The following is a 25,802-nucleotide window of genomic DNA, read 5'->3' as shown; positions in this document are numbered from 1 at the left end:
GTGCAACACTACACCTTTAGTTAAATCCCTGGACCTTCTATGTTTAGACAATACCTATTCACTAACACTGAAAGTCACTATTACAGAGGTATTATGCTATCACTGGACCCAGGGAAAGCATTTGCTTCTGTATTAGTGTCTTGAATCAATGATGCAATTTGTAGCAAAGGCTGAAATACTCAGTGCAACTTTAGATTTGGTAAAGATCTAGTCAACAGTGGAATGACCTTGAGACAGTTTTTTTAAAAGATGGCTGAATTTAATAAGCTGTGCACAGCACTTTTTATAGATTTCTGTCAGGCCTTTTATTCAGTGTATTGAGCAAGTCTGTGGGATCTGTTGAGGCATCGAGGCAATCCTCAGAAGACAGTGTCATTGATAAAAGAGCTCTACAAGAGAACAGAAAGCTGCATTTGATTCCATGGCAGATACATGCCAGGGTTTCCTATCTGCATGGGAGTTTGGCAAGACTGCATCGTGCCACCATTGAAAGGGTTGATGAATATACTTGAGAGGGCAGCTGTCGGTGGTGTTGAACCCAACACCATTCCACTTCAAGATTTTGAATACACTGTGTGAGACAGACCCAGACCAGTGGGGTACAGGAGTCTGGTAGAGGGCAAATATACTGGTCACTGGATGAGTAGTTTTCTGTCCCGAGTGACCAGAGAAGGGGCTGCACTAGAGTAATCAGGAACCTGCTAGAACCAGTTAAGGCAGGCAGACTAATTAGGACACCTGGAGCCAATTAAGAAGAAGCTGCTAGAATCAATTAAGGCAGGCTAATCAGGGCACCTGGGTTTTAAAAAGGAGCTCACTTCAGTTTGTGGTGCGAGTGTGAGGAGCTGGGAGCAAGAGGCGCAAGGAGCTGAGAGTGAGAGGGTGTGCTGTTGGAGGACTGAGGAGCACAAGCGTTATCAGACACCAGGAGGAAGGTCCTGTGGTGAGAGTAAGGAAGGTGTTTGGAGGAGGCCATGGGGAAGTAGCCCAGGGAGTTGTAGCTGTCATGCAGCTGTTACAGGAGGCACTATAGACAGCTGCAGTCCACAGGGCCCTGGGATGGAACCCGGAGTAGAGGGCAGGCCCGGGTTCCCCCCCAAACCTCCCAATTGACCTGGACTGTGGGTTCTTCCAGAGGGGAAGGTCTCTGGGCTGTTCCCCAACCCACATGGTGAATCTCTGAGGCAAGAAAATCCGCCAATAAGCACAGGACCCACCAAGATAAAGGAGGAACTTTGTCACAGTGGACAATGTCTCACTGACTCTGATTAATTCCTGCAGCTGATGGCTGATCTGGGCAGGCAAGAAGCAACACGCATTGGTCTGGTTATTAATTAGGATAAAACTAAATTCCTGGTGATTACCATCAAACAGTCTCTAGCTCAATATTAATTTGTGTTGATGGGACACTGGGCAGCTGTCATATTTGGACAGCATCATAGACAGGGCTGGAGGATGCTCAAAAGATGTGGACACATGTGAGCAGTGGCTGATATGTTTCAGGCCCTTCAGCAGCTTCATAGGGACGGTGTGACATCAAGCTTGCTACAAAGCTACGGATCTATAGAACCACAGTTATACCAACTCTGTTGTAGGAAAGTGAAATGTGAGTGCTGTGGAAGGTTCAAGAACACTGGATTGACATTTTCCATTCTCATCGTCTCCATCAACTGCTTCATACCAATCAGTACGACAAGATCAGACATCAGAATATTCAATGCTGAACCCAGCAATCATCTCCATCAGCACTGTTTCAGTTTTGGTTGCTTTCTTGTTATGGACATATAATAAGAATGGAAGACCAATTAATTCTGAAGTGTATGTACCAAGGAATGCTCCTACAAGCCAGCAATCACGCGGGTGCCAAAAGCTTATGTGGCATGATAAGATTGCCACTGATGGACAAACTGAATATATATATATATAATCTGATCAATTTAAGCACTTTGACAGACATTGATCTGGGGGGCACTCGATTTGCAAGGCGGCCACATCCATTTGAAATTTGCCATCATGATGATATTTCACTGTTCATTTTAACAGACATACCAATGTAATATACTTCTCTATCCTTGTGTGATATAGTAGCAGACACTGGGACAGGGAAGTTGCTTATTGTGCTCAAGATTTGCTGAGTCTCCATTCATAGGTGACTGAAATCTAACCAGCAGATATGCAGACAACTGTTGCGTTATGTCTGGGATACGAGTGCCAACATAAGTGGCACCCTAAAAAGCTAGCCACCACACTTCTGGTGACTGAAGTATTTTGCACTTGTCTTTATTGAATTTCATCTTGTTGAATTCAGACCAAATCTCTAATTTGTCACAGTCATTTTGAATTCTAATACTGTCTGCAATCCCTTCCAGTTTGGTGGCATCCACAAATTTTATAAGTATGCTCTCCATTCTCTTATCCAAGTCATTAATGAAAATATTAACTAGTACTGGATCCAGGACTGAACCCTGCAAGACCCCCCTAGATAAGCCCTCCCAGTTTGACAGCAAACCGTTGGTAACTAATTATTGAATACAGTCTTTCAATCAGTTGTGCACCCACATTACAGCAATTTTATCTAGACCACATTTCCTTAATTTGCTTATGAGAATGTCATGTGGGACTATGTCAAAAGCCTTACTTAAATAAGATATCACATCTACTATTTCTCCCCTATCCACTAGTCCAGTAACCCTGTCAAAGAAGGAAGCAAGGGTGGTTTCGCATGATTTGTTCTTGACAAATTCATTCTGGTTATTCTTTATAACCCTATTATCCTCTAGGTGCTTACAAACAGATTGTTTAATAATTTGTTCCAGTATCTTTCCAGGTATCAAAGTTAGGCTGATGAGGTCTATAATTCCCTGGGTCCTCTTTGCTCCCCTGTGTATGAGCTACAGTCTGATGTCAAAGCTACAAATATCTGTATATGAGCTACAGACTAATGGAGCTTTGGGGACAAAACAAGCTTCACAGCCACAGCAAGAGAAAGTTTAGTTAACTAAGCAAATAACCAAAATGTACAAACAAGAAATCTCGCAGCACAAAAATTCTTACCACACAGCCGAAAAAGCTACAAAGTAAAAATGGTCTAATTCAATAGTCAAACTTTAAAACTGCACAACAGACATTTCATATTGAGGATTTTTATGTGGAATTACAAGGGCAGAATTTAAAGATCAGAAAAAAAGTTGCAGTTCTGGTGACTAAGTTTTTAAACTGTACATATCAGTCTTGCAAACTTACTGTACTCATCCACTTACTGGGGAAGATATGTTTTGCGGGCAATGGAGATCACTTCCCCCCCCCCTTTACCCCCAACACCATTGTAAAGGAAGTGCAGCTCCCCCATGGAAAAAGATGAGGGTTGGAAAGACCTCCATGACAACTCCGTCACCCTACAAAATTCTGAGTAAACAGAGTACCCAAGTACAGGTTGAAGCACAACCTATTGTTAAAGTTACAGAGTCCTCTTTGTGTGTCTAGTCAGCATTCCCATTTAAGATAGCTGAAGGATAGAACAGCCAGCATATAAGCACACAGGTGCATGGTTACATGCACCCCAAGGCAAAAGGCCAGCAGATTCTGACATGATTGCGATGCAATGCAAACTCTGAAGTCAAAGCACTGCTAACATCTCTCTGCAATGTACCCACAGGCTATTATTGCTCAATTTACAGATAAATATTCCTTCAGAAAAACAAACAAAAGGCACCATGCACTGCTAAAGAAAAAGACCCAATCTACAGATATGATTAACAGCAACACAGTATCACACTTTTAAAAAATGACTTGTATCTTCAAAAAAAGAATTACCTTTCTCCCAACATGCTCAATATGCACTGTTGTGGTTTGCTAGATAAAGAGAGCTTGTTTAAAATCTAATGTCCATTTATGTGACACTATCTAGATCTAAAATCTGTACAAGTGACACACCAAGACCCCAATCCTCAAGATCCAATGGGGAAGGTTGTCATGTGGGCAGAAGCCAAAAATGGCTTAAGGGCCAAACTGATTTGGGTTTTATGGGGCTGTTGTGAAGGTAAGGAATTGCCAGAACTCAATGCTCTCCTGCCACACACACTACTCCAGGGAACTGGGAGACACTGACGTACAACCCAAGAAGCCCTCTCCTCTGTTAATATAGCTTTTGGACCCCTATGTGCTGCTAGAGCAGATTAAAAGGCACTGAAGATCTGGGACCTAAGGAGTCTGAATATTAAGTGAAGATTCTAGACTTCACTGTATTCAGATCATGTCTAATATGACCAAGAGTAAATCTCAAAAAATAGTGTACCAGAATTGCTCCTTTAAATCGATACATCTATATAAACACAAGAAAGCCTTGTGCGCCAACATTAAGGGCTGACTTAAACCCCACAAAATACATACATTTACATTTAAAGAGTCTACTCTGGATTTAAATCTATTATGCCATTCTTCCTGGAATAGCAAAATAGGTCCATTACATTCAATTGCATGCAATAAGCAGTACAGTGTGAGTCAAGGATATGCTGAAGCTTTAAGAGTATCCTTTAATTTTGTTGCTTTAAAAATATTTTTTAAAAAAATCAGACAGTGCTAAATTTAATTTTACACATTTAGTTGCACTTTCATAAAGATGGTTCTTACATGCACACAAACATTCAGTTATTTCTGAAGGTTGTGACTTGACTCACAAGAATTTTCATTGACAATTGTAGCACTAAACTGATAGAATTTTGTGCATTAAGGATTCCATACTTAATGGTTCACAAGATAACTGTTATTAAAACCATGACAGTGTAAGTAAGTGTCAGTCCACAAACTCCTGCTGAAATTGTTGCCATACTAAAAACATACGGTACTAAAAGAAGCTAATGGCTTAGTTGAGTATATTTCTCAACACTGCATATGTAAAACATTACTACCACACATGCTCATTTAAACAGTCTAAGGTAATATTACACAATAAATGCCAAAAAAAATTAAATTAATTTTATTTTTAAAATTCAAGTGTACCCAACTAAATGCATTTTGTATAAATTGACATGCGGGGCAAGAATGTGTTTCAAGCTCAAATTCAAAGAGACTTTAAGAATTTAATTATGACAGGGTGCACCATTCCTACCTAATCCCCGGCAAGTGAGCAGTTAATGAAGCTCACACAGGTGATTCAAGCAGCCATAAAAAAAAAAAAAAAAAAAAAACTGCCTGGGAGACGGCTGCTCTCTGAACCCAGCGCTGAGGTCTGAGTTAAGAAACCCTGAGTGGAGGAATCTCTTGTCAACTTTTTCTGTAAACAAAATATGAAGTTCTCTGACTGGCTGACAGTGGTTTTTGTGCTGTACTGCTTTACGTTTACAGATGAGCGAAAGAAATGAGTAACTACTCCAGCCAGGATCAAGAGATTAGAATAATAGCAATAGCATAGCACTAAATGAACAAACCTTTATTTTTAATGCAGTGGTAGTTTTTTTTATGAGTTTAGCTTGAAAAACTCTTCTCAATTGTTTACTAGGGTGGTGGAGAGAATGGAGTGGAGGAATGAGTTTGAACTGTGACTAGCTGCAAAACTTTGAAGAAATTTTTCAGTTTCAGTAAATCTAGTCAAATTTAGGGTCTGGATCTTGATACTGAATACCCTCAAATCCCATTGTTTTCAATGGGCGTGAAAGCACCCATAACATCACAAGATTCTGGATCTTAGCAATTATCTCGGCCAAGGATGTTTTCTTCTGTGAAGATTATATACAGAAACTGATGAAATATACATGAAACTTGTGTTTAAATCTGTTGCATCAGTTGTTTTCTGCATCATCAAATTATTGGATTGGAATGAAAAGATTTGTGTTATGCAGTGAGACAAGGTCAAAATAGATCGGTCTAATACAGTGGTTCTCTACCTTTTTGGGCTAAGGACCCATTTGTAAACATTGATGGCCAGTTACGACCCAATAAATAACTTTAGTGCAAAAAAAAATCTAGCTTACTAAATATTTCTTAACCACAATATAGAACACGCATGTTTATGTAATAAGTATTTAAGTGCACTGTGTGTACCACAGCAGCAAGCTCCTGAAGCTCCTGTCTCCTGGGGCTGGCTGGGCATGGCTCCTCGCTCCAGATGATGTGATGTTGCAGTGCTGCTCAGTTTTGGCTAGCTGGTCAGACCAAATCTGTGAGAACGGCACTGGTATCTGATGCAGGGGATTGCAGCATCATTCACTCAAATTTGGGGTGCTCCCTGGAAGCAGCAACATCCCCCTTCCCCCAGCTGCCCCTCCATCATGATGCTGCCTCTGCCTGCAGGAGCTGTGAAGCCAGTGCTCTGGGCAGAGGCAGCGCGCAGAGCTGCCCGGCCATGCCTCCACCTAGCAGCTGAGGAGGGGGATGTTGCTGCTTCCAGGGAGCCCCCAGGTAAATGCTGCCCAGAGCCCACCTCATGCCCCAACCCTCTGCCCCTTCCCACACCCAAACTCTTCTGCTGCTGCTGCTGGGGGGAGGTGCGGAGCCAGGTAGGGAGCCTACCGGCCCTGCCAACCCTCTCTCCCCCCTGCAGGGTCGTGCGACACCCCCTCCCCAACACCCAGGAAGCCCCTCCTCCTCCCCCCTCCGAAGTTTTAGTCATGGGTATTTTTAGTAAAAATCATGGACAGGTTACGGGCTGTGAATTTTTGTTTACTGCCAGTGACCGGTCTGTGACTTTTACTAAAAATACCCGTGACTAAAACATAGCCTTAGTCACGACTGATGGGTTGAGAAACCTTGGTCTAATATAGACCCTTGGTAAAGAACGGCAAATTAAGGGGTTAAAGTAAAGTTATTTGATGGCTTTAACTTTACAGTACCAATGCAAATAATTGGCTTTTAAATTGAAATGCAGCATTCAAGTCTCTGCCCTAATACTGCAAGAAGGAGCATGAAACGTTATTCAAATATACTTCCTGTTTTTTTGGCATAACAATTTCTAAAAGAAAATAATGCTTATTATTGCAGTTCTCAATATAGTGTCTAAAATGTGTAAGAGGAAGCATCAAGCAAGAATTCTGGCTGTGTCAGGGTAAGAACATTTCTGCATGCTGCTGGTTTTTCTTGTAATGCTGTCTCTTTGCCCTAAGCATATTTAAATTTACAAAGGAAGTCCTATTTAGTAATCAGACTTTCTATCTATTCACATCTAAAACATTTTGAAAGAACATTTTCAAATAAGAAGTTAAACAGGACACTTAAGATACACAAACAGTTAACTGAAATTTTCAAATCTGGATACTTGAATTTAGACACCTAAATCCATAGTTAGGTACCTAAGTGGTCAGAGCGCTAATGTCTTCCACTGAAATCAGATAGGAGCTTTAGTAACTAGCCCTTTAAAGTCACACCACTCGGGTGCCTAAATATAAATTAAGATGCAGTTTAAGCACTCAGGTTAGAAGTAATAGGACAAAATTTGTGATCTATTAAAAAAAGAAACCAGCATACAACATGTCTCTGGTGGGAAGTCAGAAGCCAACAATTCACTGTGTACACTTGTCCTACAAGTCACAGCTGGAGAACCCACCTAATACAGCATGTACCTCTGTTACTCAGACAGCATCAGCATGACCTACTCTAAACTGCAGTTGCTCTGTTTGCTTTCTATCATCTCAGTACTGATGTTAACAACATGGCAGTTGTATTATCAAAAACAGTGCTTTGAAGCAAACCAAAAATTCTGCTAGGAATGTGAATACTGGAATTTGAATTTTCATTATTAAGGACAATTTACAACTTTCAATTTTCATGAGATATGGACCTATTGGAAAGTTTGTGGAGCACTGTGTGAAAAGGAATCAGGATGGCTTCCTCGGTACTGCACACTAGTTAATGAATAGGGCTCCGTCTTTGTCACAGAGGTTGCAGAAGTCATGGACTCCATGACTTTCCACAACCTCCGTGACTTCTGCGGCGGCCAGCGTGGCTGAACCCAGGACTGCCCAGGCAGCCAGCTGCACCGGCGGGTCTTGGGGCGACTGGTCCCGTGGGCAGTCAGCTGCACCGACCACTGTAGGTGCGGCCCCAACAGTCACAGGTGCGGCTGGCCCCGGGGACCACCTGAGCAGCGGTCCTGGGGGTGGCCAGAGCAGCCGTTTCTCAGCAGCCCCCAGCAGCTGGTGCTGCCACCCCTTCCCCCCCAGCAGCAGCTCCCTGGGGCACCCTCCACCAGCAGCAGGGCCCTCCCCCCGCAAGATTTAGTCAGGGGTATTTATAGTACAAGTCATGGATAGGTCATGGGCCATGAATTTTTGTTTATTGCCCGTAACCTGTCCATTACTTTTATTAAAAATACCTGTGACTAAATCAGAGCCTTATTAATGAATACTCAAGAGGCAAAACATTGAGAAGAGGGGGTGTAAGGTCAAGACTGAAGTGCATTGGCAGTGCTGCTTGAGGAACTTGTGCACCACCTGTCCACAACTGTGCATTATATCCTTTACTTCCAATGCCTCTTAGCCCATTCTCAGGTTGTTTAAAAGGCATTAAAAACTGCATGCACACAAAAATTCATGCACCATTCTTTTCTTGCCACTATACCTAAGGATTTTTAGTAAAACTTTTGTCACAATGGTTACCACATAGGCAGCCAGCACTATCAGGATTCACACACTAAAAACTGTAGAATAGGCTATTGCTGATTCTTTATGTGGTAAACATTTTCACAACCTTGCCATTAGTAATCAGCTCATTTGGTGACTTTAAGGCCCATTTTAAAAATAAATAAATAAATACCTACCAAATGGATTCCCCTCCATTGGGAAGTAATGTAAATCCTGGAGAAGCAAACACTCCCAGTGGGGAACTAGCTGCATTTGGGTGTGGGGGAGCTAACAGAGAATTGATTCAAATCAGCCAGGTAGTTGCTTCCGAAGTTGTTTCTGCAGCACTGAGAAGCTTACTAAGTGTAGTGGGTTGTCCAGAGCCAGGACATGCGTGATGCTGGCAGACCAGGAGCCAGCTCATGCCAAGGCCCAAGAACTCACTAAACACTGACAAATGCATAGCTGGAAACCAGTCTGGCTCACCTAGTATAGTTAGATATCCGTGTTATAAGAATGTGCTTAGATTTTATGGAATGCTTATAGAATGATGCATGTATTAATCCTACTTATAATATCTGTATCCCATGGTATAAAGTTATACTGTGTGTTTGCACTTTAAACCTCTGTCAGTGTAACACACTAAACAGGAAAAGAAGCATTAATTAGGGTAAAGTGCTCATCCTGCACACAAGATGACCCACTGAAGGCAAAGAAGGCATTGTGTAGTGTCACAGGACAGAAACCTTGCTGATTGCATGCCTCACTCCCTCCAAGAGGAGATCTGTGCATGAACTAATGCCATCAGCTTGTTTTCTGGGCTGAAGGGGCTAACAATCCATGGACAAGGAGAAACTGGGATCTGTATGCTGTCCGGACTCTGAGAGGCAAAGATTCCTAAACATAAGATGCCCATGCTGACTGGCATGGGTCTGCCCTACAGGACATATAGAACCGATTATAAAAGTTTCTATTATCTTTTAAAATCTAAAACTAACTCATTTGTGCATGTGTGTCTCCAGTTTTAACCTTGTAAATAATTATTTCTTTTCTTAATTAATAAATCTTTAGTTAGTTTATTACAGGATTGGCTACAAGCATTGTCTTTGGTTTGAAATCTGAATACAATTGAGTTGGGTTAAGTGGCTGGGTCTCTGGGACTGGGAGTAACCGAAATATTATTGTGATTTTTGATGTAAAGTGACCATCTATCACATAGTTCCCCCCCCCCCCTCTCTTGGGCATTCCAGTCTATCTGTGACTCCCTGGTAAGACTGTTTTAGTAGTTCACACTTGTTACTGAGTTGGTGAAATCTAACTACAGAACACACAACCAGTTTGGGTTTCTGCCCTGATTTTTGACAATCTGCACTGAGGTTGGCACTCATGGCAGCGAGCCACTCCAGACAGCATAACACTATGAACAGATTGCAAGACTGGAGAGCAACAAAGCTGGCAGGAATGAGCATGACCAGCACCAGATGGAGACTGCAGGGGCAGGGTGTGAAAGTGAGTCCCTTCTGTCCCATGCTGCATGGGTATCTATAGGGGGAATTTGGTGGGATTCAGGGAACTTGCCCATTTTTCCTCTAGGGAGGAATTAAGGGAGAGAAGGGTGGTCATTTACCCCTCATTCCCTCACAAGAGGTCAGGAGAAATCAAACCGTACTATTTTAAGGACCACGGCTTGGTTTAACTATGACTGGGTGAAGGGTGGCGACAGAAACTGGAATCCGGTGGGACATTCCATATCATATGATATGATTAGAATGGATGACGCCATGAGGCTTGGGGGTTTCCACGCTGACAGTGGCCCATTCATTCCACAGCATGCCCACCAGAGGCCTGAATCTTATAATGACATTTTAATGAAAGCAGGTATTTCGTAGCATCTGGAAATTTCAGCATGCTTGCAAAATATGCTTTGGGGCCTATACAGCCCGCAATTGCCACAGCAGTTGGGGAAGGCTGCAGTGAGGAAACAGAATGTGGGGTAAGTCAGGTGCTGCCTGCAGATCCCTGGGGGCAGGAGCAGGGTATAGGGACTAACGTACAGGAAGGGGTGTGGGGGCAAGCTGAACATGGGGGCTGGACAAGAGCACCATCTCTGGATAAGATGGAGGTTTAGAAGGATGCTCCTTTGGGATTACCCTAAACAAGACAGATAGGGCATTTTTGTGGGGTGGATTTACTGCAGGGTTTATTATTTCCTTTACCAGTGAAAGAAGTCATGTGATGCCAAAAATTTGAAGTCCTTAGTGGGAATGGATCCCATGTGGAAAGAAAGATTGCACAACAATTAAAGAATAGGCTAGCAGGGCCATTCAACCCTTTACATATATAGACAATGCGAATGTCTCCCCTAGGCTTGGTCCCTAAGACAAGTGATCTTGCTTAATTCACCACCTATCAGAACCACAGAGTGGCTCAGTTAACGATGGAATAGACCAGGCCTTGTGTTCCATGCACTACTCCTCCATTGAAAAGACTGTGTGCATGGTTAGGTATTGTGGCCCAGGGCCACTGATGGCCAATTGTGATATCGTCTGCTTTTCAATTGCTGACGGTGCACCCTTCTGACTTTAATCTTTTGGATTTCTCTTTCAAAGGACAATTTGATAAAGCTACGCCCAGGGGATTGGGCAATATCCTGTTCAGCATTTGAGAAATTTAGTACAATGTTACACTGGGCAGTGATGTGGGAAACTGGTTTATGGCAGGTAGTGCATTACTTAGATGACATTTTATTTGCGGGTACTAAGGAACCTTGGCACATGATGGCTGTCAGATCAGTGGTTCTGCGAACATTATGGAGCTATGAGAGAAGTTTTAATGATTTTGTGCAATTTCAGGAGCAGGAGGGCCTGGCACTGATATGGCCCATTACATGGGAATGGGTGCTGTAGCACATGGTTTTAGCAACCGGCTTCATCAATCATCTCCACTTGCCTTGGTTCTTACATTTGTCAGTAGGCTGAATGGTTACCAAGGTTCTTGTCATGGGATTTTAGTTCAGAGGTTTCTAGCCAGGTAATTTTGAAGCACCAACTCTAGACAGAAACATGTTGTCCCATCACTATTAATAACACTTAGGGATCTGGCGTGGATCCTAGAGCCCACATATCTTTGTGGACAAGAGATGACCTTGTTCAAGGAGGCATTTCTGGTAGTGTTTTTTTTGGAGTTTTTAAGATATACGAACTAGTACCTGGGTCCTGTAGGGATTCTTCTGGAAGGGTTTTGGATCTGAGGGCTATATGTTGGGAGGGATGATCAGTGCTATTAATGTTGAGGAGGATGAAGATGGATCAAGGCGGGCAGGGTGAACCTATTATTCTACAGGAGGGTGGATCTGCCCTGTGGAGGGTGTGAGGGCATACATGGTAATAAGGCCAGGGATGGACAGGTCCTTCTTGGTTCATGTGACAGGAGTCCCCTCACAATATACTGGTTTGTTCAAGTTTTAAGATAAGGACTGATGAGGTTGAGGCTTCTGGCACACGAATTTGGTTCCCACTCGTTCAGGATCAGGGTGGCACCAGCAGTGGTCCAGATGGGCCTGGGAGCTACAGCAATTCAGGCAATTGGGCGTTGACATTCTGAAGCATACAGAACGTACATGAGATCCCAGGTGGAGAATCAATGTCAATTTTCCTTTGTATTTGCATTCCAGATGCTGGCAGATGGTGGTGTGGCTCTGCAGGCACAGTATTGGTTACTGGGCACATAGGCATGCTTCCAAGTTGTCTGGAGATTCACAGCTGGGCCTCAGTGGTGAAGCAGTCCTGAGCTAGCATGGGAGGAGAGGCATGTTATGGGACCAGCTCCTGCCCTGCGGAGGATACGAGGACATACATTGTTCCCAGATTTGGAATGTGTAAAGGGGTGGACTTAATGCTCAGAGCTAAGAGGGACTTCAGGTGGACCCTGGAACAACTTCTAGGAATACAAATTATTTCGTTGGACATGTTGCAATGCAGGGTGTGGTGGGAAGCAGTGAAGCCCCCTTGCGTCAACAAGGCTAGGAGGGATGTGAACAGGGAGATGGCCAAACTCATACATGGCATTGGGAGGAGGGGGTGTCAGTAATTTCTCATCTGGACATAGCATATGGGGCACCAGAATAATTCAGGGGGGTATGGGAACTGACACGCTTTTGGTCAATACTAAAAAGGGCATTAGTAGATGTCTGGGAATCTGGCTAGGTATGGGAGGCAGCCATGTTAATTGCTGGCGCTTCGTTGGGATGTCCAGTGCAGGTATTCCATAGGGAAGGGATAGGGTGATCAGATAAAATGGATTGGTAAAGGATTTAAATGAGATATTCTTTAAAGGAGAAGAAACAGTGGGGTTTGAGGCTTCTATGACTGGTACGGCTGGGAATCAATCCCCCCTTTATAATCATCTTAAATCCCCATTCGAGGGGGAGGATGGCGAGGTCCCAGCAGTGGGTTGGCTGTGGACCAGGGTGGATAAAGGGGGAAAGCTGACAGCAGACCTACCCATAGGTATTTGTAAATGATTATGTAATTACCTGCACTGTACATTTTTATTTTCTGGGTTCTCCCTGAGATTTAGGAATAAATATGACACCATGCAAGAGAAAAGTCCTATTAAAGACACCCCATTTGTTCCCCAGATCAAACCAAAGTTTTCCTTGTAGCTTCAAAGATGCAACTTTTAAAATATAAAGATGGACAACACATGCATATAAGATTCTTTAAAATAATAGAACTTGTGAGTCAGAACAATGCAATGCTACATCTCACAACCCAGATGTGTGGCAGTTGCTATGGTAATTTTGTACAGCAAAATATATGTGAAGTTTTATGTAATCTATTTATCAACACTATTTAAAACAAGATTATATCATGCACTTCCCCCTGCTGGAAGCTTTATGGAGTGTATTTGACACTGTGTGCATGGCCCTTTTCTGGATTTATGTTGTCCACCATTCTAAAGTCAAATATACATATATAAAAAAGGATCATAAAGAAACAAAAGGCATAATACATAAAAAAAAATCCTACAATAATTCCTCAACCCCACCCAAAAAGTCCTACACTCTTTTTTTTATTACTTCTTCAACCTTTTAAAGGATATCATTCTGGTTTTACTGGAAAAAAATCACCAAAAGTCAAAGATGGTTGGACTCTACTTTCTCAGCCTTTAATGGAAGGGGCAGTGGTGCTGAATCTTTAACACCACCTTTTTCCTCTTGAATGTTTCCCAAGAGTTAGATAAGTATTAAAATGTAACAGCTTGAATAAGCCACTTTTTGCAATTAATCACATTTCACTTGCTTTGATTCTCTGATGTCATAGTTATACAAAGTTCTCAAGTAACCCATAGAGTCTTTAAACAGCAGGACAGATAAGAAGAAACTTCTAAAAAGTTTTTCAGGCTTTTAATCATCATACAACAGCAAAAAGAGGACTACACCTCTTTTACCTGTTAGGTCACCTTTAACAGAACACACAATCTACTGGCAGAATCAGTCAAGCCCCATCTCTGCTGTGGAGGATTGTTCCCTGATGTACATTTGTCTTTTGTTCAGTGTAGCTGCAAGAGTCCTAAGCTACCGGGCTTCCATCACTTTATTCCCCAAGCTAAGAAATCTAATTGTTAAGACATTCGCCAAGATATTCAGCCTAAATTTTCCATGTTAATGAGACTATGATGTGGTGCTGCTCTTTTCTTCCTCTGTGAGTTACATACATGGGAATCTCCTAATGGCAGAGGTGTTCACTTACACAACAGAAAACTGACTTAACTGAATTGTTTTTCATGGGTAAGAAAGGGTGTTCTTTCCTTCTCACTTGTTCCAAATACATGAAGGGAGATGCTCAGTAGCAGGAGGTTTACTACACATTGCAATGTTTAGTATTTAAACATTAGCCAACTAAAATGTTTATAATTGACATATATAGCAGACATGAAATTTGAACAGCTTGCTAAATGAAAGATTACAATATTTGGATTTAAGCCATCTTACTTCTAACAGTGACTTGCACAAAAACAGTCTATTTTTTTGACATCAAGAATCACAAATTCCCCAGTGGGGAATTTATTAAAAGCGAACATCTTACTCTGGAACACACCTTACCTTTTCTGTTGATATGAGCTGAGGCCAATACTTGTGTCGGTCTGTAACAAGAAGAACGAACAGTTAAGGTTGCAATGCTTGATATCAAATATGTTTTCCATATTAAACAATACAATGCTAACAAGTAATTAGAACAGTCTTTTAAAAGACAAAGGCAAGTTCTGAGTCTTGGGCAGGAAGTCCAAGTCAGTATCTGCCAACTGTCTACCTCCAAGGATATCAACAAATCAAGCAACTAACAAACACCAAAGCACCCTGCAATTCAGGAATCAAGCAGTCAGTAATGATTCCTGAAATCTTAGGAACATGGAAAACTAGGAGGTATGTAGCAGTTCAGGAAGATTGAAAAGGGAGGAGGGGGAAAAAAAAAAAAATCAGAAAGGGCAACATTTTATGGGCCAGAAGGAGAGGAAAGTATGGCCCCTCTACCCTACCAAGAGCTAACGTGGGGGTAAGAAGTGCTTACAAAGGGCATTGTATAAATCAAACGAAAGTCAAACATAAGTTGCAGAAATTGAAAGAAACTTCAGTTAGCAAATAGGATTGAGCTTTAAGTTTCCAATACTATATCATAAAACAAAGTTTAAAAAGCACATTTAACCACTAAAAGTAATATACTACAGATAACCCCCAAACAAAACTTGTTATGGAGTCCTTTTAAGGATACAGTCTCTGAAAAGCAAAAATATTCAGTATTAAGGAACTATGAATTTTTGCTTTACAAATCTCATGAATGCCGCCATTAAACCAGGATGTCAAGAGTACACAATAAAGAGTACTCTTTTCCCTTTTGTGTATCCATAGTTTAAAAAAACAAAAACAAAAAACAAAAAACACACCTTGACATTTTTGAAATCTTTTGGTTTTATAGGACTGCAATTGGTGCAAAAATGGCAAACTAGATCATATGCAAGTCAAGGATTTATTTGCAAATTCACTTGCTAGACCCTGGTACCAGCTAACAAGCTTTAAAAAACAACAAACATACATCTTGAAGTATTACAGAGGCAACCTGCCTCCTAAAGTTAAATCAAATTGTGCTTTCCAGCAACAAGGAATCATACTGTAGTTTATTTTACTACACAGCATACTTTGGGTTGATTGACAAATTGAACTACTACTTACTTTTCTGGCAAAAAATAACTACCTTTGTACTATACAGTTGTGGTCTATAGCTTGTAAGATTTATTCTCTCTCTTAAAACCAAATCAAACTAAACTCTGAGCTATGATGTCTGAAAGGCTCTAAGAATTGGTACACAGCTTACTCAGGCTTGTCTAGAAAATTAAATTGTTGCTGAAAGCCCAGATCCAATCTATCTTCCCCCTCCCCAGTCAGAGATGTCTAATCAAAGTGCTAACAGACAACACATTCAGATAAAAGCCTTGGCAACAGGTAAGCCCAGCAGAACATTTGTTGGTAGTCCTCTACCCCATTCTTCCAAGGCATGATTTGCATGGGTGACATCAGCTAGACCCATCCCCTTCCACAATGACCAGCAGGTGTTCTGCTGTTCCCTCGGGTCCTTTTCTTCCTCTACTCCTGAGGAAGCACATGCATAGCAACCCTTTTCTGTGACTGGCAGTACAGAGCTGTTGTGCTAGATATTCAACCCAACCACAAGTCCTCTATTGCACCCTGTCCGGAAGGAAGCAAAATTGACAACAGCTCAGAAAGCACTTTGCTTGTCCTAGAGATCTGGGCAATAGGAGAGTATCAGTCCAAGTATTGTACAAGCTTGAGTCCATTAAACAGCACCATCAACATTATAATATCTTTTATTCAAAAGCTTTAACTAAGCATCACCTATGTCTGAGGAGTGTTAAAATTATCATCATCAATGGATGAACTGAAGTACAGAGATGCTGACTAGCCAACAGTCATACTGACCAACAGTCTGGGATAGAACCCAGAGAAGGAAATTGCTCACCTTGTGCAATAACAATGGTTCTTTGAGATATAGGTCTCTATGGGTGCTCCACGCTGGGTTTATCTGCGCCCCTGCGCCTCTAATCAGAGAATTTAGGTAGCAGTGTCTGTTCTGCCCACACATGAGCCCTCCTTCATGGCTATCTAGCACTGCATGGGCGAACCACCCTCAGTTCCCTCTCTACCGCAGAACCCCTCATCAAGAACTCCAAAGTAGAAGGGAGGAGGGACCCATAGGGACACATCTTGAAGAACCATTATTACTGCACAAGGTGATAACTTCCTCTGTGAGTAGTGTCCCTATGGGTGATCCTCTGTAGGTGACTTCACAGCAGTATCCCTCATGGGAGGGCTGGGGCTTCAGAGTGCAGACTATTATAGACGATAGTATTGTGTAGCCAAAGATGGCATCAGAGGCTGAGTCTTGAGTGATCATGTAGTGTTTCTCGAAAGTATGAGCAGAGGCCCAGGTCGCTGCCCCGCAGATTTCTGAGATGAGAACATCTTTAACAAATGCGACTGAGGTAAAAATGGATCTCATGGAGTACGTGCAGATTCCTGACTGGGGTAGCAGGTTACACTCATGGGAACAGTGGTTAATGCAATTGGAGACCAATTTGGAGAGTCTTTCAGCGGATATTGCAGAACCTTTCGGTGTTTCCATGAATGAAAGGAAGTGTTTAGGAGACTTCCTGAAGTCCTTAGTCCTGTCCACATAAAACACTCAGGATCTCCTAACATCAAGTATATGAAGTACTGCCTCCCTGTTGTCACAATGTGGTTTTGGGGAAAAAGTGGGGAGGTGAATGAACTGGTTCACAGGGAAGGACAAGATTATCTTGGGAAGGAATTTTGGGTGCTACCACAGGGTGATTTTGTCTTTAAAAAAAGACCGTGAACAGTGGCTGCGCCATCGATGCTGCTATTTCCCCTAGTCAGCGTTTTGAGTCATGCTCTCAAGAAATGCTGCCTTCATGCACAGGCAGTGGTGCTGGAACAATTTTTATAGTGGGGGGGGTGAAGGCGGAAACCATGTATTTGGGTTGTTATTACTACTTCAAGATAGGGGGCAGCACCACCCCCAGTTCCAGCACCTATGTGGACAGGTGTAGGAGAGAACAAGTGGCTATAGGTTCAAAGGGTGGCCTAGCTGGGGGTTTTCAGAACCAGATTGAGATCCCACATTGGAGTGGGTGGTCTAATGTGCAGGAAGACATTTCCCATGCCCTTGAAGAATGTGTATGTTGGATGGGCAAATACTCAGCATCCGTCCACCCGATGGTGTAAGGCAGAATTATGGTTGCTAGATGTACTTTAAGTAAGCTAAGATAGAGACCAGTCCTTTTAAGGTCTAGAATATAGTATAGGATCAAAAGGAGGGAGGAAGATATCAGAGCTATTTGTTTGGAATTGCACCAAATTTGGAATAATTTCCACTTCTGCAGGTAAGTGAGAGGAGTTGTCAATTTCCTAATGCGCAGTAACACCTCTTTCACCTACTCGGAGCATTTGCTTTTTAAACTTTGGAACTATGAAGGAGCCAAACCTGGAGCTGGAGGTTCTGAAGGTTGAGGTGAAGGATCCATCAGTCATTTTGGGAGAGCAGGTGATGAATGGACTGAAGACGAATTGGAGGACACACTGTCAGCTGTCCAAAGTATGGGTACCACACTTGCCTCAGCCAAGAGGAGGCAATCTATGACTTTTGCTCTGTCTTTCTGTATCCTTAATAGCACCTTTGACATGAGAGGAAATGGAGGAAAGGTATATAGCAGCTCCCTGCCCCATGGGAAAATGAGAACATCTCCTAGAGACTGTTTCCCCAGTCCGGCTCTGGAGCAGTAGCAGACATTTCTTGTTTAAGTAAGTAGCAAACAGGTCTATTGTCAGGGCTCCCGATAGACTGAATATGCCATGAAGCACTGCTGGGTTCATCTCCCATTCGTGGTTGTATGAGAAATTCTGATGGTCTGTCTGCTGTCACCCCTGGCAGGTAAGCGGCTGAAATGAGTACATTGTGGTGGATGCACGAATTCCAAAGTTACAGTGCTTCCACAGAAAGGGAAGGTGATCTGGCACCCCTTTGGTGATTTATGTAAAACATGCACACTATATTGTCTGTCATGACATTTGTGTGAGAAAGTGTGTACTGGCATTTCTGACAGCTCTTAATTCCAAAAGATTGATATGGAGTACCGATTCTGTGGGAGGCCACTTTCCCTGGACTTGCAGTTGTTTAGGTGGGCTCCCCAGCCTATTAGAGAGGCATCTGTTGTTAGAATCAGTGTTGGTTGCATGAACGGGATGCCTGCACGGATGTTGGATGGTTCTTTCCATCAGTGCAGGGAGCGTTTGACCCTGGAGGGCATCAACAGCCACTTGTTTAGCCTGTCCTTGTTCGGAGAGTAGACAGATCTGAGGCATATCTGTAAACATCTCATGTCAAAAGTGCGCGTGGGATCACAAAGAAGCTAGAGTCAATTCTTGGCTGGTGTTGATGGGCTGACCCAGACTGTCTATGAGACTCATCAGTGCATTGAATCTGTGCAGCAAAAGGAATGCTCTCACTTACATTCCGCCAAGTTAAGCCCCAATAAACTCCAGACGTTGTACGGGGGTCAAGGTTGGTTTCTGTTTATTGAGGTGTAGGCCCAGTTGCACAAATATGTGCATGGTCCTCTGGGTGGCTTGCAGGGCGTCTTCGAAAGAATGAACCTTGAGAAGGCAGTCATTATTTACCCATACCTGGACAATGCCTAATGTTCGTAGATATGTCACTACGACGGAGAGGACCTGGGAGAATATCCTGGGTGCGGACAAGGCCAAATGGGAGCATTCTGTATTGACAATGGTCCCGCTCAAAGGTAAATTGGTGGAATCTCCTGTGGGATGGTCAGACTGAAATGTAGGAGTAGACATCTTGTAGGCTGAGGGCCGAGAACCAATCTCCTTGCTCCAGAGATGGAATAATGACTGCTAGTGTAACCATCTTGAACTTCTGTGCCTTCACATATCTGTTTAGTGCCCTTACATGTAGTATGGGTCTCCAACCTCCCTTTCTCTTGGGGATCAGGAAATATCTGGAATAAAACCCCTTGCCTTTGAGGTGAGTAGGGACTAGTACCATGGACCCTAGGCATAACTCGTGATCTATTTCCTGACTTAATAGTCTCTCATGAGAAGGGAGGGATGTGAAGTGGATCAAGTAACCCTTGGAGATAATCTCCAAGACCAACCTGTCATAGAATATCAGGGTTGGAAGGGACCTCAGGAGGTCATCTAGTCCAACCCCCTGCTCAAAGCAGGACCAATCCCCAACTAAATCATCCCAGACAGGGCTATGTCAAGTCTGACCTTAAAAACCTCTAAAGAAGGAGATTCCACCACCTCCTTAGATAACCCATTGCAGTGCTTCACCACCCTCCTAGTGAAAAAGTTTTTCCTAATATCCAACCTAAAACTCCCCCACTGCAACTTGAGACCATTACTCCATGTTCTGTCACCTGGTACCACTGAGAACAGCCTAGCTCCATCCTCTTTGGAACCCCGTTTCAGGTAGTTGAAAGCAGCTATCAAATCCCCCCTCATTCATCTCTTCTGCAGACTAAATAATCCCAGTTCCCTCAGTCTCTCCTCATAAATCATGTGCCCCAGCCCCCTTATCATTTTTGTTGCCCTCCGCTGGACTCTTTCCAATTTTTCCACATCCTTCTTGTAGTGTGGGGGCCCAAAACTGGACACAGTACTCCAGATGAGGCCTCACCAATGCCGAATAGAGGGGAATGATCACGTCCCTCGATCTGCTGGCAATGCTCCTACTTATACAGCCCAAAATGCCGTTAGCCTTCTTGGCAACAAGGACACACTGTTGACTCATATCCAGCTTCTCGTCCCCTGTAACCCCTAGGTCCTTTTCTGCAGAACTGCTGCCTAGCCACTCGGTCCCTAGTCTGTAGCAGTGCATGGGATTCTTCTGTCCTAAGTGCAGGACTCTGCACTTGTCCTTCTTGAACCTCATCAGATTTCTTTTGGCCCAATCCTCTAATTTGTCTAGGTCCCTCTGTATCCTATCCTTACCCTCCAGGGTATCTACCACTCCTACCAGTTTAGTGTCATCTGCAAACTTGCTGAGGGTGCAGTCCACGCCATCCTACAAATCATTAATGAAGATATTGAACAAAACCGGCCCCAGGACCAACCCTTGGGCAACTCTGCTTGATACCGGCTGCCAACTAGACATGGAGCCATTGATCACTAACCATTGAGCCCAATGATCTAGCCAGATTTCTATCCACCTTATAGTCCATTCATCCAGCCCATGCTTCTTTAACTTGCTGGCAAGTATACTGTGGGAGACCGTATCAAAAGCTTTGCTAAAGTCAAGGAATAACACGTCCACTGCTTTCCCCTCATCCACAGAGCCAGTTATCTCATCATAGAAGGCAATTAGGTTAGTCAGGTATGACTTGCCCTTGGTGAATCCATGCAGACTGTTTCTGATCACTTTCCTCAAAGTGCTTCAGAATGGATTCCTCGAGGACCTGCTCCATGATTTTTCCAGGGACTTAGGTGAGGCTGACTGGTCTGTGGTTCCCCAGATCCTCCTCCTTCCCTTTTTTAAAGATGGGCACTACATTAGCCTTTTTTCAGTCATCCGGGACCTCCCCCGATCGCCATGAGTTTTCAAAGATAATGGCCAATGGCTCTGCAATCACATCTGCTAACTCCTTTAGCACCTTCGGATGCAGTGCATCTGGCCCCATGGACTGTGCTTGTCCAGCTTTTCTAAATAGTCCTGAACCACTTCTTTCTCCACAGAGGGCTGGTCACCTCCTCCCCATACTGTGCTGCCCAGTGCAGTAGTCTGGGAGCTGACTTTGTTCGTGAAAACAGAGGCAAAAAAAGCATTGAGTACATTAGCTTTTTCCACATCCTCTGTCACTAGGTTGCCTCCCTCACTCAATAAGGGGCCAACACTTTCCTTGACTTTCTTCTTGTTGCGCACATACCTGAAGAAACCCTTCTTGTTACTCTTAACATCCCTTGCTAGCTGCAACTCCAAGTGTGATTTGGCCTTCCTGATTTCACTCCTGCATGCCTGAACAATAATGCCTGTCAGATGTTCTCCCAACTCCTGAGGGAGAGTGTCAGGCGACTTCTGAAGGGATATGGAAAGTCCGTATGTAGCAGCTATTGTTGTTGCAAGGAGTGGTTGCTTGGGGTCTTTCTCCACAGATAGGGGAATCTGCAGAGCATCAGCCACCCTCTTAGTGAGATCTTGGAAAAGCTTAAAATCATCAGCTAATAGTGGAAGAGGGGGCATCACCACCTTATCTGGTGAGGAGGAAGAAAGGTTCATTGGTTGAGTAGTTTCCACCTCTAGTCTGGCCTCCTGCTCCTCAAAAATTTCTTTTTGGGGCTCTGAATACAGAGGCCATTGGGTACTGAGTAGCGGGGACTACAGTTCCTCCACAATCATAAGGTCCCTGGAGAAACGGAACTTGTGCAATTCCATTGTTGCAATCAGTACCATCAGGGATTGCCGGTGCTGACTCATCAGTACTGATGATCTTTTATGGGAGGTGCATTATGACATGGGCTGCTTTGAAGCACTTGGTGCCAAGGACCTTTCTGTCAGTACCAATTTTGTAGAGATGGTACAGTCTCTATTCTTATCTTCAGCAGGCGGTGCAGCCACTTCAGAGGCTTTGCTCCTCAGGTCTTTAGGCATTACAGCAGAGATTGTACCCAGTGGTCCCTATGTTTTCTGGGTACCGTGTTTCGGAGCCATTGGTGCACAGGTGACCGAATGCGTCAGGGATCTCCTCTGGCTGCTCAAGAGCTCGGTTTGAGGGCTTGCCGCCCTTTTTCTAGATGTTTTGCATGGGGGAAATCAGCCGACTTCCTCCGCAATTCTCCCCCTCTGGAGGTTGAGGGCTCCAGGGACAATCATTGTCCTGGAGAATACTCAGAACCGGGGGTCAGACACCAGTCTAAGGTTGGTGTGACAGGGTGGACTAGGCTCAGAGGCCTCCTGCTGGAGGCCTCAGGGTCCTGCCACATCCGTCCCAGGAAAGAAACAATGGAGCTAAGTCATCCGAGCAGCCTAGAAAGACTGAAGGGCTAGGCAATCAGAGAGGCTGCAGGGAGCACCCAATAAAGGCCCAGGAGGGCCATATAAAAAGAAGCTACAGAGCCAGACAGTTCCTTGCTGAAGCTAACGGAGTGCAGATAGTGCTCTTGGCTGGCCAAAGGTAACTGCAGCACCACAGACTCAGTGCTGGCAGGGAACGGGGGGAGCAAGGAAGAGCTCCTGGCTCGCTGATGGGCCTAAACATAGAAGAGCCCTTAGGTAAGGGTGAAACATCAGCGAAGGCTGGAACCACAGGGAAGTGGCCCAGGAAACTGAAAGCAGTTTTGCTAAAGGGACACAGTGGCACATGGCTGCTATTCTTAGTGTCCATGGGCTGGCCAGGCCTGGGTCCCCCCATAGGCCACTAGGGAAGTGGCCTACAATCAGACAGCGATAAACCCCCGGAAGGGGAACTGAACTGGTCCAGCTGGAGAGTTGGGGCCAGAACAGACCAAGAGGGCAAAACCATTGCCTCCAGCGAGGAAGACCGAAGTGTATGGCCTAATACCAGGGCCAGGACTGTTTAAAGACCACAGACATACCTGACCAGAAGGGGCGCTCGCAAGAGGTGGGTGCCACGCCATTACAGACATCCTCCATTAGGAGTTTCAGCTCTAGCTCCTGGTTCTTTCCAAATCTAGCCTTCAGTTGTTGGCAGAAGGTGCACTTCTGCAGAATGTATGCTTCTCCGAGGCAGCCAGAGTGAGTCTGTCCATCAAGGAGAGGCACCTTTTGAAGCCAGGGGAACCAGGCATGCCCCTATAGGGGCAATTCCACACACACACACAAAAAAGGCAGGAAAAAGTGTGGAAACAAGGTTGGTTTTTTTAGAATTGAAGAACAGAAGCTCTAGAGCAGTGGCTCTCAACCCACAGCCCAATCAGCACACAGCTAGAGCAGTGGTTCTCAACTAGGGGTATGAATACCCCTCGGGGTACTCAGAGGTCTTCAAGGCGGTACATCAACTCATCTAGATATTTTCCTAGTTTTACAACAGGCTACATAAAAAGCATGAGTGAAGTCAGCATAAACTAAAGTTACATATAATGACTTGTTTATACTGCTCTAGATACTATACACTGAAATACAAGTATAATATTTACATTCCAATTTATTTTATAATTATATGGTAAAAATGAGAAAGTACGCAATTTTTCAATAACAGTGTGCTGCGAGACTTCTGTATTTTTATGTCTGATTGTGTAAACAAGTGGTTTTTAAACTGAGGTGAAACTTGGGGGTACAAGACAAATCAGACTCCTGAAAGGGGTACAGTAATTTGGAAAGGTTGAGAGCCACTGCTTTAGAGTTACTACAAAAGGATTGGAAACTCTAAGAAGAACTATAAACTAAACACTATCAAGTATAAAGAGAGGAAAGTAAGTAAACTGCTCTGTCTCAGGCCAAGGGAGGTTGAGAAGAAATGGAGGGTGGTTCACCCGCACAGCGAGAGATAGCCTCGAGGTAGACCATAAGAGAGGGAGAGTGCCTGTGCAGGTAGAACGGACACTGCTTACCTAAATTCTCTGATTAAAGGTGCAGGGACACAGATACATCGAAAGTAAAGCACCCATAGGGACACTACTAAAAGAAGAATCTTCACTTTCAATCCCTTGTTCTGATCACTAGATGATACTGCCTCGGAACGGAGTCATATGATGGCTTGGTAAAAACTTGACAAAACCTCTGAATAATGCCACTGGATGATGATTTCTGGCAGGTTTAGGTCCAGTAACAAGACTGCTGAGAAAGACTTACCCAAAACTATCCCATCCTTGCCAATCAGCTCTAGCTGTCACATAACTAACAGAAGCAAGTTTTATGATGCCTTTATTCTTCAGCAGATAATATAATCTTAAGTGAGCCAATTTCCAAACTTGAACAAGACACCTGATGTCAGTCTTGAACCAAGATCTTTTAGACCAATTTGCAGCCAGGAGCAAACGTTGGCTAGAATTAAAGTTCTGAACATAGAGGAATAAATGGAAATGTTCCTTCAACTTATTTGAACTACTGAATAATAAGTACTTCTGCAGCTACTGCCATAAGTTATGAAGTTATGTCTTCTACTCCACTTGTGATTAAATGGCGCTCTCTCTCTCTCTCTGTGTATATATATATATATATATATATATATATATATATATATATATATATATATATATATATATATATATATATATTATACACACACACACCTACCTTATGCTTTAAAACTAAATTTAAAAGATTATGATGCTTCATACATGAAGACAGATCATAAACTTTGTATATCACTGAAGAGAACACTAAACAGGTTCTCAATGTATTAAAATTGTAAACAGGAAGCAAAAACAAAGATCACTAAGAGACTGACATTTATGCAGAAAAGTATTCTTTTGCCTATTTCACTGCCTGGGTTAAATGTAATACATGTAAAATGAGACTCAAATCTCAATGATTCTTTTGAAATCAAGGTGAACTAGGGTAAAATGACACCAAGGCAACGTGAACAGCTCATGAGCATAACTAAATCATTGCACAACTAAAACAAATGCAAAACTGATGTGGCAGCTTCTATAATTGGCATTTCATAAAACTGATTAGTAATCTGCATAGTCCTGCAAAATCCATAATATATACAGATGCATAAAAGACAAGGGCTTTTCAAGGGCTTTTACTCTCTTTTTGGACAATTTTTTTCTTCTAGCGTCAAATGAATTTGTGGGTGTTCTGTGTTGGAGCTTGGCATGCTCTTTTTCCTGTCTGACTTGGTCCACCTCTCCACCAGCTGTCAGCATGACTGCCAAGAACTAAAACTACGTATCAGTTATTCCTTCCCAATCCATGCTTTAAAGGGAAGGCAGTCCTGAGTTGAAAGTAATATTGATCCCTATCACACAAACTTTTACTGTACATACAAAATATATCCCTCTTTCCTGAAAGAGATTCATCAATGAGAGCGTATCATTAGCATAAAAAACTTAAAGAAAAAATCTGTCAAATCTCACCTACACAGGAGGAAAGGTAATCATAAAATGCAGTTACAATGGCACAGTTTGCACTGTCCAAGATGAAGTTTGCACCTCGTCAAGGTTAAAAA

The 25,802-nt window shown here is 43.2% G+C and overlaps 1 protein-coding gene across 1 annotated transcript in view; it reads right to left on the bottom strand.

The window, feature by feature from the left end:
- The window catches only part of TMEM131 (transmembrane protein 131), a 172,114-nt gene that overhangs the window by 99,860 nt on the left and 46,452 nt on the right, over window positions 1-25,802 (bottom strand). Inside the window, exon 3 of the mRNA XM_065402904.1 lies at window positions 14,659-14,699. Coding sequence (XP_065258976.1) covers window positions 14,659-14,699 — 41 coding nt within the window. The remainder of the gene's footprint in view (window positions 1-14,658; window positions 14,700-25,802) is intronic.

This window comes from Emys orbicularis, chromosome 1 (assembly GCF_028017835.1).
Source record: "Emys orbicularis isolate rEmyOrb1 chromosome 1, rEmyOrb1.hap1, whole genome shotgun sequence".
Taxonomy (NCBI): Eukaryota; Metazoa; Chordata; order Testudines; family Emydidae; genus Emys; species Emys orbicularis.
Note: the sequence above shows the minus strand (reverse complement) of the source record. Positions and strands in the feature narration are given on the sequence as shown.